This window comes from Oncorhynchus tshawytscha, linkage group LG04 (genome assembly GCF_018296145.1).
Source record: "Oncorhynchus tshawytscha isolate Ot180627B linkage group LG04, Otsh_v2.0, whole genome shotgun sequence".
Lineage (NCBI taxonomy): Eukaryota > Metazoa > Chordata > Actinopteri > Salmoniformes > Salmonidae > Oncorhynchus > Oncorhynchus tshawytscha.
The window spans coordinates 64685059-64699688 of NC_056432.1; the positions used below are offsets into that span (position 1 = coordinate 64685059).

At 44.8% G+C, this 14630-nt stretch overlaps 1 protein-coding gene across 2 annotated transcripts; it reads right to left on the reverse strand.

The window, feature by feature from the left end:
- Positions 1-239: 239 nt before the first annotated feature.
- LOC112249579 (cingulin-like protein 1) lies at positions 240-13666 on the reverse strand (the record flags this gene model as incomplete). Of its 2 annotated transcripts, XM_042321065.1 has the most annotated exon segments (11): positions 240-1989; positions 2386-2549; positions 2840-2948; positions 3505-3629; positions 3887-3970; positions 6231-6320; positions 10069-10230; positions 11737-11907; positions 12037-12189; positions 12569-12673; positions 13460-13666. In XM_042321065.1, coding segments are annotated over 11 exon segments (1509 nt in total), but the record flags the coding sequence as incomplete, so codon positions are not given.
- Positions 13667-14630: the final 964 nt, after the last annotated feature.

Here is a 14630-nt window from a genome sequence, read left to right on the forward strand (position 1 = left end):
CCATATTAAATATGGGGGGCTGATATTGACACAGCTGCTTTGGCCAGACGATAAAATAATAAGTAGGATGAATGAGGTCACACTGAGAGGATCATAAAGCATTCACGCACCACTGAGGTCAATCCTTTCAACTTCCTCATACAACTAAACACTCGCCAAAGTTGCTTATTTTGTGTACCTAAATAGATCAGAAGAGACAGATGTGATCAGCAGTATGATTTACAGAGACAATAAGCATGTGAGATTAACTAAGGATAACTTTATTTCATTTTAGCAGGGTTTTTAGTCTCAGCAAAGTACAGATGTGTACATACAGAGAGGTAGCGGCAGTATTTCTTCTCAACCCCCCCACTCCAAAACGCCCGGAGGAGGCACACAGCCAAAGGCCTCTTCTTCATTCCATATGGCAACAGCCTTGGACGCCTTCAGAAATAATCCCTCAGACAGTGCAAATCATCACAGTGTAGCTAAACAGATCGATTGTCAATACAGCTCACCTGTAGAAAGTCCCTCATCATATAAACTTGCATAACAGAGGACAGTCCCCTCCAACAGATAATATATAGGCACAACAGATGCTTATAACATGTACTGACTGTATGGTCATATAGCATATTAATATGCTCCCCACAGATCCACATAGCAAATACAAACACAGGTACTCAACAACAAAAAAGATAGTTCATTTTACAGTAGATTGACTCGTATGTCCAATATTAACACTGTTTAGTTCTTGGAGGATATACCATAAACATAAATAGCTTCTTCTCACATTGTAACATGTTTCTGGTAAAAGTCATATTTCTATGAAATACAGAGATGAATCACTTTTAAGCAAAAGTAAGGAATGTGTTAATTACTATAATGCAAAAAAAAATGGACAATTGACGATTTAAACAATAATCTCAGGAGTAACAGAGCAGTCCCCGTAGTTAGTAGAAAAGCCCAACTAAAAATACACAGTAGAACCTTGATTTGAGAACGGTGATCTAACCAGTCTTTATAAAAGTTCTACTGTATCTTATTTTAATAATGGCAGGGTTGAATACTGGAATAAGTCAGGAGTCATAAACCTGAAAACAGAAGTGATAAAACCGAGATGTTTTCTGTAGACCACGCTAACATTATGGATGGATTACTATTCCTTATTCAGGTTTTTTTTTTAAGATACAAAAAAGCATCTGTATAAAGAGGAATCCCTCATACAAATGTCCCTAAAAACATATTGCCCTTCAATCAGCCATTTCTTCATATATTCAACAGTAAATAAATAGCAAATATTTCACTCAAATCAATTTAAGACCTTACACTCTGCCTGACTTCATTACAAAATTGAATTGATATTCTAATGCACAATACAAAAATGAATGTTTCAAATTACATTTGTTTCTATCAGACTTGATAAGCGGCTTGACATATTTGATGAAGGATATAAAATCTAGTGAGGGATTAATACATTTCAAAAAGACATAAGAGGTTACAGAATGCTGTCCTTTACAGTGCATTACACAGTGAATAATTGGATTCCCTTTACATCTCATTGCTGGATCATTCATAAGATGTAAGAAGACACGTGCAATGATTAACTTCGAACTTAGAAATTGTGCTGATAATTCAACTATTGCTAAATTATAATCAATCATTTACAATACATTGTAATGAATCAATAACTATTATCTAACCATTCCCTGTCAATCTATGTACTGTGAAAGGAAGAGCAAACACACATCACTATGCTATTTGACCAGTTTTCCAAAAGCACATTGTGACCTGAAAGTGGTCTCTCTGAATAGGAGTCAGTCCACTTGGTCCTTCTGTAGTTTTAGTAACATTCTCTTCATTGTGTTGGTTCACAAAGAGAATGTTGATATGATGTTGTCTTGGCTAGAGGAGCGTTTATAGCCAGATGAAGAGCGGAAGTAGGTCTCTCCGTCCGTGCTGATGTCATCCTCGTCATCGTCGTCCAGAGGAGCAGAGTTAGTCTTACGCCTTCAGGGAGGGGAAACTAGTGTTATTCTGTGTGGAGGGCTGGGTGAGGTAGTTTACACAGTATGAAAGAGTTACAGTTTGAGAGAAAGTGGGCTAAAGCCTACACACATTGCATTTGACTATGTTCGTGTTAGACTACATTGTTCAGGAAGGTGTGAGTAATACCCTAGAGCAGTGGAAGGGAATATGTTCAGATGTTTTACAGTGGGTTTACATAATGTGCGTGCCCCTGTGAAACTTCATAAGCATGTGCTTTACACTGTGGAATCTCTTGGTGCACGCTGTTAGCTTCAGCTGGCTAGAGATGCATTACAATTAACTAGGTGAACAAATACCAAAGCAGAATGAGCATGTTCTTAGCGTCTTCTGTTAGCCATGTGTATTTAGCATTTTTACCTCATCTCGCTACGCAGAGATTTGAGCTGGCTCTGGAGCTGCTCGTTGGCCTCCTGCTGTTCATCCAGGTCTCTCTGCAGCTTCTTCTTGCCGTGTTCCAGCCGGTCAATCTCCTCCTCCGCCTCGTCCATCTGCCTCTTCAGGGCCTTCAGACGCAGGTTCAGCTGCAAGAGGAACACCAAGGGTTAACACAGCTGTGTGTGTGTGTGTGTGTGTGTGTGTGTGTGTGTGTGTGTGTGTGTGTGTGTGTGTGTGTGTGTGTGTGTGTGTGTGTGTGTGTGTGTGTGTGTGTGTGTGTGTGTGTGTTATGTATGTATGACTGTGTGTGTATGTATGTATGTATGTATGTATGTATGTATGTATGTATGTATGTATGTATGTATGTATGTATGTATGTATGTATGTATGTATGTATGTATGTATGTATATATATATATGCATGTTGCATCCTGACCTGGTCCTTCTGATCCTGCAGTGAGTGGTGCTCTTCATCAACTTGCATCATCATCTCCTTCACCTTCCTCTCCAGCCTCCGGTTCACCAGCTGCAGGTTGGCACGGTCCCTAGAAAACACAGCACCATGGGTAAGACTAACGATCTGCTACATGTCACATACTGTAGCAGTACATAGAACGCTCTGGAAACCACAAGGTAATTGGCCATATGCCACATACTGCATACATCTACACATAGTATGCAGTATGACCTAAGAATGTAAATTTAAACTAACCTACCCAATGAACCAAGGTTAAGTGCAATGTGACCTAATTACTATGAAAGCCAGACAGCTTCTGTAATGAGTCTGTAGGCAGCACTGGTCCCTGTAGCAGGACCTCTCTTCTCCCTCCAACCCCTACCCCAACCCCACCTCTCCCTAGGAACCCAACCCTACCCCAACCCCATCTCTCGCTAGGAACCCATCCCTACCCCAAACCCATCTCTCGCTAGGAACCCAAACCAACCCCAAACCCATCTCTCGCTAGGAGCCCAAACCAACCCCAACCCCATCTCTCGCTAGGAACCCATCCCTACCCCAACCCCATCTCTCGCTAGGAACCCAAACCAACCCCAACTCCATCTCTCGCTAGGAACCCATCCCTACCCCAACCTTAACCATACCGCTCCTCTCCCTCCAGCCTCTCCTCCAGCTCCTGGATCCGGCTCTCCAGCTGGCTAACCAGGCCCTCCTTGTTAGACTTCTGGGAGCCCTCCAGATGGGCTATTCTGCTCTTCAGGTCCTTGTTCTGTTAGAAACAGTGTGAGAAACAACTTTGATACGCAGTCTTAATCCTACTTTATTTAGCTAATGTTTTGGTCAACAAGACCATTTTCAGAGCAGGAGTATAGAGATGGAGACAGAGAAGGAAAGATAAAAGACAGAGATGGATTAGATGAGTGCATGTTTTGGTATGAGCCTAATGTACTTTTCACAGATAGACTGCTGTTGTTTCCCCCCAGACAGGAAGGGAGGAAGGAGTGGGCAGAACAGAGCAGTGTGTACCTGTCTCTCCAGAGTCATCTTGTCACACTCCAGGTCCTGTCTGCCAGCCCTCTCCTGCAGGAGTTCATTCCTCATCTGCTCTACCTGTCAACCAGAGCGGAGAGGACTGTCATCGCAATGGTTACACACTCTGAGAACACAATTATTATGTGAGGCTGCTTGTGTGTCGGTAGGAAGAACCCTTCCTGTATGTGTAGGTGTGCAGTTGTTGTAGTGTCTTACTCAAGGTGGAAGGAGCCTTCCTGAAGCTAATTGGGGTTTTGGATATTCTTATTTGGTTGCATTCCCCTGAACTGATCTCACGTCAGCTCTCAGTAATGTACATTCAGATAGACTCAGAGTGGTAAATCAGTTATATTTAGATTAACCTATCATAGCTAGTGCTAGGAATGCACTTAAGCCCCACAATTCCTCAGGGAGTTGAACTTCTCTCCAAAAACCAGACAGAGAAAAATGTAAATGTTAGCTTTTAAGCTTGACTATTTCTGTGAAAGATTAGCAACCAAGAATAATAAACAACCTTTGACTCCTGGTTGGTTTGCTTTAATTAGTTATGATTACAAACTCAAACTACTTCACTGTCTCTGAGAGAGAGAGAGGGAGAGAGACACTAGTTCAAGAGAAGGGAATACAGATGAGGATGGAAAAAAGACAACTAATCGACACATTTTTTTGCAAGGGGAGCTTAGTATGGGTGATATTTTATGCCAATTAGTGTGTGACAGTGGGCTGCTCTGATGAGCGATGGGCCACATAACTGGTGTGCCCGGTGCAGTGCTTGAGGGAGCTGATTCAGCAGACTGGAACATACTGCAGAAACTAATCTGCTTTGTGAGAGACGGCGGGAGGAGAGATTACTCTCATTTAGACAGGAGAAGAGCACCTGGTGCCAGGAGAGGCACAGGTGTTCTTCCTGCCGCCCCCGCCCTCCTTCACTTCCAGCCATCATGGCCATGCAGACCCCACTCTCTCCGTCCCCCTCTCCCACTGACCACCACGTCCTCCTATCCTAACCCCATCCACTTCACTATGACTGTACACCATGTCACTGTTGCCTTGGCAACTCACCTTGACCCAGTGTTGCGGTGATGCCACTTTGTCTAGTGCTACTCTTTTCTCTGTGCCAGGAGTTTCTTGCCTTTAAGGAAATGTAAGTACTTGTTCATTCCTTCTAGGCCTCTCATACTTTGTTCAGGTCTTTACATTTCCATCCATTTCAAGGTTGGAGGACTGTGCAGACTTAGCCCTTTAATCTTACTACTGCGGGACAATGAACCTGACCGTAAAATAACTAGTCCTATCTTTGTTAGACATGAAGAATGTATCATGATTGCACTGGCAGCATGTAAATCAATGAGAGCACAGTGAATTGCAGAGGTATTGCAACAGGGCAGAACCTTGGAGGTAAATGCCTTTAGCATGTGTTGAATAATACAAAATACATCCTATAGGAAAAAGCTTGTCCTGTACATGAATTGTATCTGGAATTATGTCACTTCCTCATGAAAAAGCACCGAACCAACAGTCTCCTGATCTGAGTTAGCAACCCTTTCTGACAACAACCCTTTCTTCAGGGAGCATGTAGTCTTATCTCAATCTGAGTTTATAATGGCCACATCAGCAGGTTTATCAGAGGGGAAGGAAAGCTGCAGTGTTGAGGTCTGACTCCCTCAGGATGTGAGAACTATGATCAGCCACAATAAATGGATTTGTCCCTGGATTTGTCCCTTAGTCACAGCTAAGTGAACTCCATAGCCATAAACTCGATACATTTGGCAGTGTGCATATTTTGGCTGAGGTGGTGCATTAAAAGGGGTCTTTTGTGACTGATGCATGAAAATTGGATTGGCGCTTTTACACCGAGCAGGCAGCCTGCCAAACTGAACGATTATGCAAGATCCTCTTACATGGCAATAATCACTCTGCTCTCTCTAGAACACAAATTAACTGGGATAGTGGGATTTTTGGGCGGCTGTTCCATACGGGGGGCACACACACACACACACACACGCAATGAAGAATGGCTCAGTGTGTAGGTCTGTGTGTGTGGGTATTTGAGCTGTCAATGGCGGGAGGGGATGGCAGACAAGCACAAAGAACTGATGCTTAGATGTCACATTATGCCAAGCTGCTCTGGAATGACTGTACTTGAAATGCTTTCTGTCTTTTGCAGATGATAATGAAGTTAGTGGAGTTTAGGAGTGTGACTCCCGGTCACAGGAGAGTCAAGAGACAAATTGGTGAATGACCTTGGTGAACCACGGTTAATGAATGTTAGAATGCCCCACTGACTGGAGGTCAGTTCGAGTGGTCAGTCAGGAGGTAATAGTGGTAATAGACTCACCTGTTCTCTTCCTCGGTCTATCCTGACAATCAGCAGGTCTCCACTTTGCTTTTCCTCATCCAGATCCAGCTCCAGCTGATTGATCCTGTCCTGCAGTACACAGCATCAACATTGACATGGTAATAACAATGACATTATTATTTGACCTTGCTGTAAACATGGGGTTGCTTTTCTGAATGACAGCTTTAGATTTCCTTCTGCAGTGTTTTGCCATCACACCACAGTCAGTACACATGACTTCTGTCTATAACAAACTCCGGTAAGAACCCAGCTAGCACATGTGTTTCCTTGGAAGTTGTGGGATTGTATGTTTTTGATTTCACATTGGTTATGGGAACAAAGCCATACGTTTCCTGACCGGTAAAACGAAACTTAAATTATTTTTAAAAAATCTGAGAACAAAAATAAAAATGTTGCCTGTTCTGGGAACGTGCATTTTTTTGGTTGCAGGGAGTTCCTGAGAACGTTTTACTCTGGTTCCTTGAATGCTTTCCTAGGAGGTTTTATTAACGGTCTGAGAATGTTTTACTCTGGTTCCTTGAATGCTTTCCTAGGAGGTTTTATTAACGGTCTGAGAATGTTTTACTCTGGTTCCTTGAATGCTTTCCTAGGAGGTTTTATTAACGGTCTGAGAATGTTTTACATTAAAATGTTCACTGGTTCCTTGGTCAATATTTTGTGTTTATCTTTATGTATTTGGTCAGGCCAGGGTGTGGCATGGGGTTTTTGTTTTATTAACGGTTGTCTGAGAATGTTTTACAGGTGCTGGTTCCTTTTCAGAATGCTTGATTGTCCCTATGTGAGGTTTGCACCAGATATTAACGGTCTGTTGTAGAAAGGAATTTCTAGGTTATTTGGGGCAGGAGTCTGCAGCAGCAGCAGCAAAGAGCTGTCAGCTGCAGGAGAAGCAACAGAGCTGCAGCAGCAGCATTTTTTTTGAATAATTTCATTGGAAGTTCAGAGGCAGCAGCAGCATTTCCAGGAGATTGCCAGTCTGCACGGGCTGCCAGTCTGCAAGGAGCTGCCAGTCTGCACAGAGCTTCAGTCTGCATAGCAGCAGCTGCCAGTCTCTTCCAGGTCTGCCAGCCAGACTTAGTCTGCCAGGGCCCAGTCTTCAGATCTGCCAGTCTACAAGGAGCTGCCGCTGCAGGTCTGCCAGGATCCGCTGTCAGTCTGCATGGAGCCAGTCTGAAACTGCAAAGAGCTTTCTGCCAGTCAGTCTGCAGGATCCAGTCCAGTCTGCCAGGATGTTAGATCCGCTGCATTCGGGAGCCAGGCTCCGCCAGTCGGTGTCAGTCTGATCCGCCAGTCGGCCAGGATCCGCCAGTCGGCCAGGATCCGCCAGTCGGCCAGGATCCGCCAGTCGGAGCAGCAGGATCCGCCAGTCTGGCCAGGATCCGCCAGTCCCCCGCCAGGATCCGCCAGTCTGCCAGGATCCGCCAGAACTGCCAGTCTGCCAGGATCCGCCAGTCTGCCAGGATCCGCCAGTCTGCCAGGATCTGCCAGTCTGCCAGGATTCGCCAGAACTGCCAGTCGGCCAGGATCTGCCAGTCGGCCAGGATCTGCCAGTCGTCCAAGCCCCAGCACCGCCAGTCCAGCCAGGATCTGCCAGTCTGCCAGGATCAGTTAGATCCGCCATTCAGCCAGGATCCGCCAGTCTGCCAGGATCCGCCAGTCTGCCAGGATCCGCCAGTCTGCCAGGATCCGCCAGTCTGCCAGGATCCGCCAGTCTGCCAGGATCCACCAGTCAGCCAGGATCCGCCAGAAGTGCCAGTCAGCCAGGATCTGCCGGAACCACCAGCCAGCCAGGAGCTGGTAGATCTATCTACCTGCCTGAGCTTCCTCCAGGATCCGCCACTCCAGGATGAGCTTCCTCTCAGGATCCACCAGTCCCAGAGCTTCCTCTCACTCCCCAGCCAGCTTCCTCTCACCTCCCGAGCTTCCTCTCACTCCCGAGCTTCCTCTCACTCCCGAGCTTCCTCTCACTCCCGAGCTTCCTCTCACTCCCGAGCTTCCTCTCACTCCCGAGCTTCCTCTCACTCCCGAGCTTCCTCTCACTCCCGAGCTTTCTCTCACTCCCGAGCTTCCTCTCACTCCCGAGCTTTCTCTCACTCCCGAGCTTCCCCTCAGTCCCGAGCTGCCTCAGTCCGGAGCTGTCCTTCAGTCCCGATCTGCTCCTCAGTCCAGTGGGGTTCTCTGTGAGGACTACTAGGCCATGGTCGGCGGCGAGGGTGGACTATCCAGGGACGAAGGGAGAGGGGACTAAGACATTAAATGAGTGGGGTCCACGTCCCGCGCCGGAGCCGCCACCATGGACAGACGCCCACCCGGACCCTCCCTATTGTTTTGAGGTGCGTTCGGGAGTCCGCACCTTAGGGGGGGGGTTCTGTCACGCCCTGGTCAAAGTATTTTGTGTTTATCTTTATGTATTTGGTCAGGCCAGGGTGTGGCATGGGGTTTTTGTAATTGTGGTGTGTTTGTCTTGGGGTTTTGGTGGTGGTATTGGGATTGTAGCTTAGTGGGTTGTCTAGCAAAGTCTATGGCTGTCTGGAGTGGTTCTCAATCAGAGGCAGGTGCTTATCGTTGTCTCTGATTGGGAACCATATTTAGGCAGCCATATTCTTTGAGTTTGTCGTGGGTGATTGTCCTTAGTGTCCTATGTGTACTCTCTGTTAGTTTGCACCAGATAGGCTGTTTCGGTTTCGTTTATTGTAAGTTCGTGTTTCTTTGTTGTATTAAACATGGATCGCAATCGACACGCTGCAGTTTGGTCCGACTCTCCTTCATCACGACTAGAAAACCGTTACAATAACACTTCTAATAATACTGCTATCTTATTTTGCTTTAACCCTTTATCTCCAAGCACAGATAGGACACAGAAATTAATTTAGACAGTAATATTTTATTGTGACACGTCATCAGTGAGATTCGAAACAATACATTGTTGAAGGAAGGAGGTTATTTTTAGATATTGCAAAGAGAAACTAGCGAGTATAAAGCATTAACATAATAGAAACGGTTATTTCCAACATGACAGCGGATACAACATAGCCAAGCTGAGTCCATCTGCACCAGCTCAAAGGTAGCACACTTGAATAACCTGGCCAACAACCAATGAGGGCCTGCCAATTAAGCTATGCGCATTCAATCAGATCCATATTTCCAACTGAATATTTCACACACTGAACATGTGCATACTATTTTAATCAGATGTGCATAATAACATGCTGCTTATCTCTCAAAAACTTCAACAATCTTCTGTTTTCTATCAATGGAATTAGCCCACTCAGCAAGTACTGAAATACCCACAGAACAACATTGTTTCTTAACGTTCTCTGAACTATTTGAGAACATGCCCAATATCAAATCAGTTGGAGAACGTTCCTAGAACATTACGAGAATTTTTACTAAATGTAAGCATGTTTTAACTTTTAGGAAACATTCTGTTTTAAAGAAATGAAATACCAAGAAAATGATGTTATCTTGTTAAGTTCCTTAAATGTTCTAAAACCAAGCAACTATCCTGCACCATTCCCAGAACGTTGTGGGAAGGTTGTATGCAAAATAACCATAGGACAACCCTGCTCTCACCAAGCTCTGAGAAACATGGTTCTCAGAACCTTATGTGCTAACTGGGAACTGTTCCTTCCTCAGGACTGGAGTACAAACAGAGACAAAATGGAAGGACTAGCATAGACTGAAGACTCAAAGATAACCAATTAATACAGCACAAAAAGGCTGACACTTTAAATGGCAGAAGAAAGTCTCCATGAACACATGTATAAAGTATATAATTTAGAGACCATGTGAAATTAATAACTAAGATATTCCTCCATACCTCCATGAGTTTGACCTGTCGGATTTTGTCATCCTTGGAGTGGGCTTTGGTCTCTGCCTCCACCTCCAGGTGGTAGACTTTCTGATCCAGGACCTTCTCCTTGAGGACCGCATCATCCCTTTCCCTCTTACTCTGCCTCAGATCTTCTTCCACGTGGCTCAGCTGCAGGACACACACCACACATACTTTTAAAACAGAATGGGAATGAACAACAGCTTTTGTGAATGGCTCCTACTCATTTAGCAGTACGCCACAGCGAACAAATAAACCACACCTATCATACTGTTACAGTAACATCCATACCTGTCATGTCTGCTTTAGCAAAGCAATTTCAGCAGTGGCCACAAGATGCCATCTGTTCCTTTAACAATACTGACTTAAGAGAAACTTTCACAAACACTAGCCTGGTGAGTGAAGAAGATGAAAGAAGAAAACACAGTTGTCTTTAGCAGGTCTTAATAGGCGTGCTTATAAGATATATGTGGGGGTTGGGACAGACTGGAGATCTGAAGCAGATGAAACAGTGACCTCATCACCAGGCCTTAGAGGAGTGTATGGATCAGCGGGGAGGAGAGGAGGATGTGTCGTCTGTCATTCCAGCTCTCACAACTAAGACACGACATCCCCCTCTTCCTGTAGACCAGCTGGACAAAGATACATCAGCATATCCCATCTGTGCATATACATTACACTAGGTAGACTACAACACAAAGATGAACCCTTAGCAGCAAGGCATCTCTCTTCTGTAAAACTGACACGTTTCCATGGAAAAAGTTAACACAATTCCAATGGAGTTTGGACTGTGTTGGACTGAGTTGGACTGAGTTGGACTGTGTTGGACTGAGTTGGACTGAGTTGGACTGAGTTGGACTGTGTTGGACTGTGTCTGACCACCTGTCTTTAACCTGCTGTAGGAAATAGGTTTTCTTTAATGACATTCTGCAGGGGTTAGTAAATCAGACACACAATGAGGGAGGACATTATTAGATCAAATAAGCAATGCTTATCCCATATTCAACAAAAACATTCCAATGTGTTTAGTAGGTCAAACCACACCCAATGAGCAGTGGCCCTGGGTTATAACAACGTTATGTGGGGCAGACCACAGCTACTAAGGGGTTAGAGCTAGATTGTGAAAATGAACCATAGTAATTATAAAAACATTAGCTGGAGAATTCCTCAATTGAGGAAAAATGCCATGAAGAACTTTACAGAGGCTCACTCCAAATTCCATAAGCCTACCTAGCTACAACTCCCTTAATGTATGAGAACAATGGATGTGATGTAAGATAAAGTCACATCTAATACTTTAATATTTTTTTCAATTAAAAGAGGTTCATAAATGCATCCTATTGTCTGAAGTTCAAGAATGATTTAGATTTCTCTTCCCACCCTCCAGAGCTCCAACTCTTCATGCTAAACCACAGATATCTATGAAAAGATACATTATCTAACCTATTTAACCCTGTAATACCACCAGGCCACCAGGCATCTCTACAGCTGTGACCTTCCGGTCCAGTTCAGGGCAAAGGGGAAGTATAAGAGGGGAGAGGACACACATTCCAAAGCCATGACCTCACTGTACAAACCCTGCGTTGGGGTTTACAACACACAGAGTCAGGACAATGGGTCATCCTCCATTGTCATGGGGAGCACTGGCCAACCCACCTCCTCCTGCAGGGACTTAGCAGCCAGACAGGACTTGTCCAGCTCCACACCCCGTTCCCTCAGCTGTCTCTGAAGCTCAGCCATCTCCCGACGGTTCTTCTCCTTGTACACATTTATCTGCTCCTGCAGCTCCTGGGTGGACGACTGAGAGGCCTCCACGATCTCACTCATCTACAGGGAGAAGGTAGAGTTAGCCTTGCTAAGAAACAGACATGCATGCACACACTGACACATGCCTGTCGTGTGATATTTGATTGACTAAAGCAAGGATGTCCGAAGGCCTTTAGTTGGTCCACTCACCTCCCTCTGTAGCTTCTCCACTGTGCGGTCCAGCAGACTCCTCTCGTCCTCTATCTCATTCTTAGTGTTCTTGAACTGTTCTTTTTGACTCCTCTCCTCCTTCAGCCTCTCCTCCAGCTCTCTGTGGTCATGGTTCAGCTTGGTCAAGTTCCTCTGTAACAGAAAGAGTTTAGAAAGATGGGTCAGAATGGTAAGGAGGACCAGCACTTATGCTTTATTATACCAGTAAATTCTCCCGAGCTTGTAGTCAAAGCCTGGTCAATCTTACCTGTACATCCTCTAACCATGTGGTCAAAGCCTGGTCAATCTTACCTGTACATCCTCTAACCATGTGGTCAAAGCCTGGTCAATCTTACCTGTACATCCTCTAACCATGTGGTCAAAGCCTGGTCAATCTTACCTGTAGATCCTCTAACCATGTGGTCAAAGCCTGGTCAATCTTACCTGTACATCTTCTAACCGCGTGGTCAAAGCCTAGTCAATCTTACCTGTACATCCTCTAACCATGTGATCAAAGCCTGGTCAATCTTACCTGTACATCCTCTAACCGCGTGGTCAGAGCACGGTTGGCACGTGACATCTCCTCCTCCTGCTCCTTGATTTCTTCCAAAGACTCTTCCAGCTGCCTCTTCTCTCTCTGTGAGCTCACACATACACATTAACATACACCAGCATTAGACAATAGGTAACAGATCTGATCTTCAATGTGAAAAGTTTTATTACTGTCAATCTGATTGACACTCCTGTGCAGTTTACAGTGGCTCTCCTTTATATAACTAGCAGCTCATGTTACACCCGAGGATCTGTCTTTTTCAGCCATCTATTTCCTGTGTTAGAGGAACGCAAAATCCACTTGTAACTTAAATCTTGCTGGATTGATTGCTTTCATTTTACTCCTACGACTCTTTCATACTTTGCTTGTGCCTATTTGTTTTATTGGTTAACGTTACGACCGCAGAAATGTTTGTAATGACCTGTCAAACACACTCCGGTAAAGCCTGAAATGGGCTGAATGGAATACATTGTCTTTCCGTTGCATCTATAATAACACTAAAGCTAAGAAAGAAATAATTTACTACCGTTGAAATGTTAACAAATTACATGCACTGGAATGAAAGCCACTTCTGAAAATGAACACTCTAGATTATAGTGATATTATGTCTGATCTCGCAAACAATCTCGCAAACAATGTAAAGTATGTTTAGATAGGTGTAATCTAGAGCCATGCGTGTTTATTTTTAATCCAATGGTATAGGGTAGACAGAGCAAGTGTTTGGCAATACATTTTATACCTGCATTCCCACCAAAATCTCTGAACTCCATTCATTATTTGTCCATGCCAGTAAATGTTTTATGCACTATAATTCAGTCAACATCTGATTGATTATACAAATTCTAAAAGTTTGGGTTATCTATTCCTCACCTCAAGCCGGCCGACTCTGTCCCCCAGCTTGCTCTCCTGTAGCTTGGCATCATCGATGATGCGGTTGAGTTTGGCCACTTCGTTCTCCAGCTCCTGTGCCCGCTTTCTCAGCTTCTCGGCCTCCTGGCTAAGACGTCCCGCCTGGCCCTCCACTGCCCCCTTGGCTGCCTCCACTTCAGCCTTCTCCTTGCCCACTGCAGCACTGCTCTGGAGAGCAGACAGAAGGGTCAGTGCAAAGTAAATACAGGGTCGAAAGATGCAACGTTGCACAGAAAAGGACGCAATACTGGCTTGACAACTGGTTAAAAACAAAAGTCTACGGTCTTATTTACAAGGCAACTCAAATTCCTTCACAACTCCTCTGCAAAGAGACTCCCAAAACAATTCCTTCATAACAAGCTCAAGGGGATTTAAGAGGTGGATGCATGACAATAAATCTAAGTCTCTATTCACTTGCCATTGAACTGATGTAGCTTGGCCCACACAAAGACAGCATGTCACCCGCAAAAGGCTGGGGAGATTGAGGTGAATGGTCCAGTCCAGTAAATCTGCCCCCTGGGCACCAACACCAATGTCTCCACGGCTTTACCTACCAGAGTTGTACAGTTGTGGGGCTGCTGCTTAAGCCTCATGGCTCTCGCTTGTTCACCGCTTGTCACTAAACAGGATCAAATTCCATAATTAGATGACCCACTGTTGGTGGCAGCCTGTCTTTGTATGAATTTGGCTGCTGTGGCCGGACAGTGTGAAAGGAGGTCCCTGTGTGCTTTGCCTCTGCCCAGTTTTATCAATGGAGAGCCTGCCCTGGCTAGCCTGTCTGGGTTGCTGCTGTCCTAAGGGAGAGCAGTCAATGCACTCTGGGAAACCTGAATTCTGTCTTCATGTAACCTCTTAGCTGACAACAACACACAGCACTCTATCTGGGCCCGCATTAAGTTTTGCATAGAAAAACAGATAGCAGGTTTTGCTGTGATTACTCTGTCAGAGAGGGATTTACTTTATATCCTGAAAGTGACAGTTTATGAAGATATAGTAGCAGCCAGGCTCCCACATATTTGTTCAGAAACGAGAATATCTGGAAATGAGGCTATGCTTGACAGAATGCCAGACAACAGGTTTGACAGTTTCTTGTTCTGTTTACTACAGTGAGAAATGCCCGTGCTGCACACCT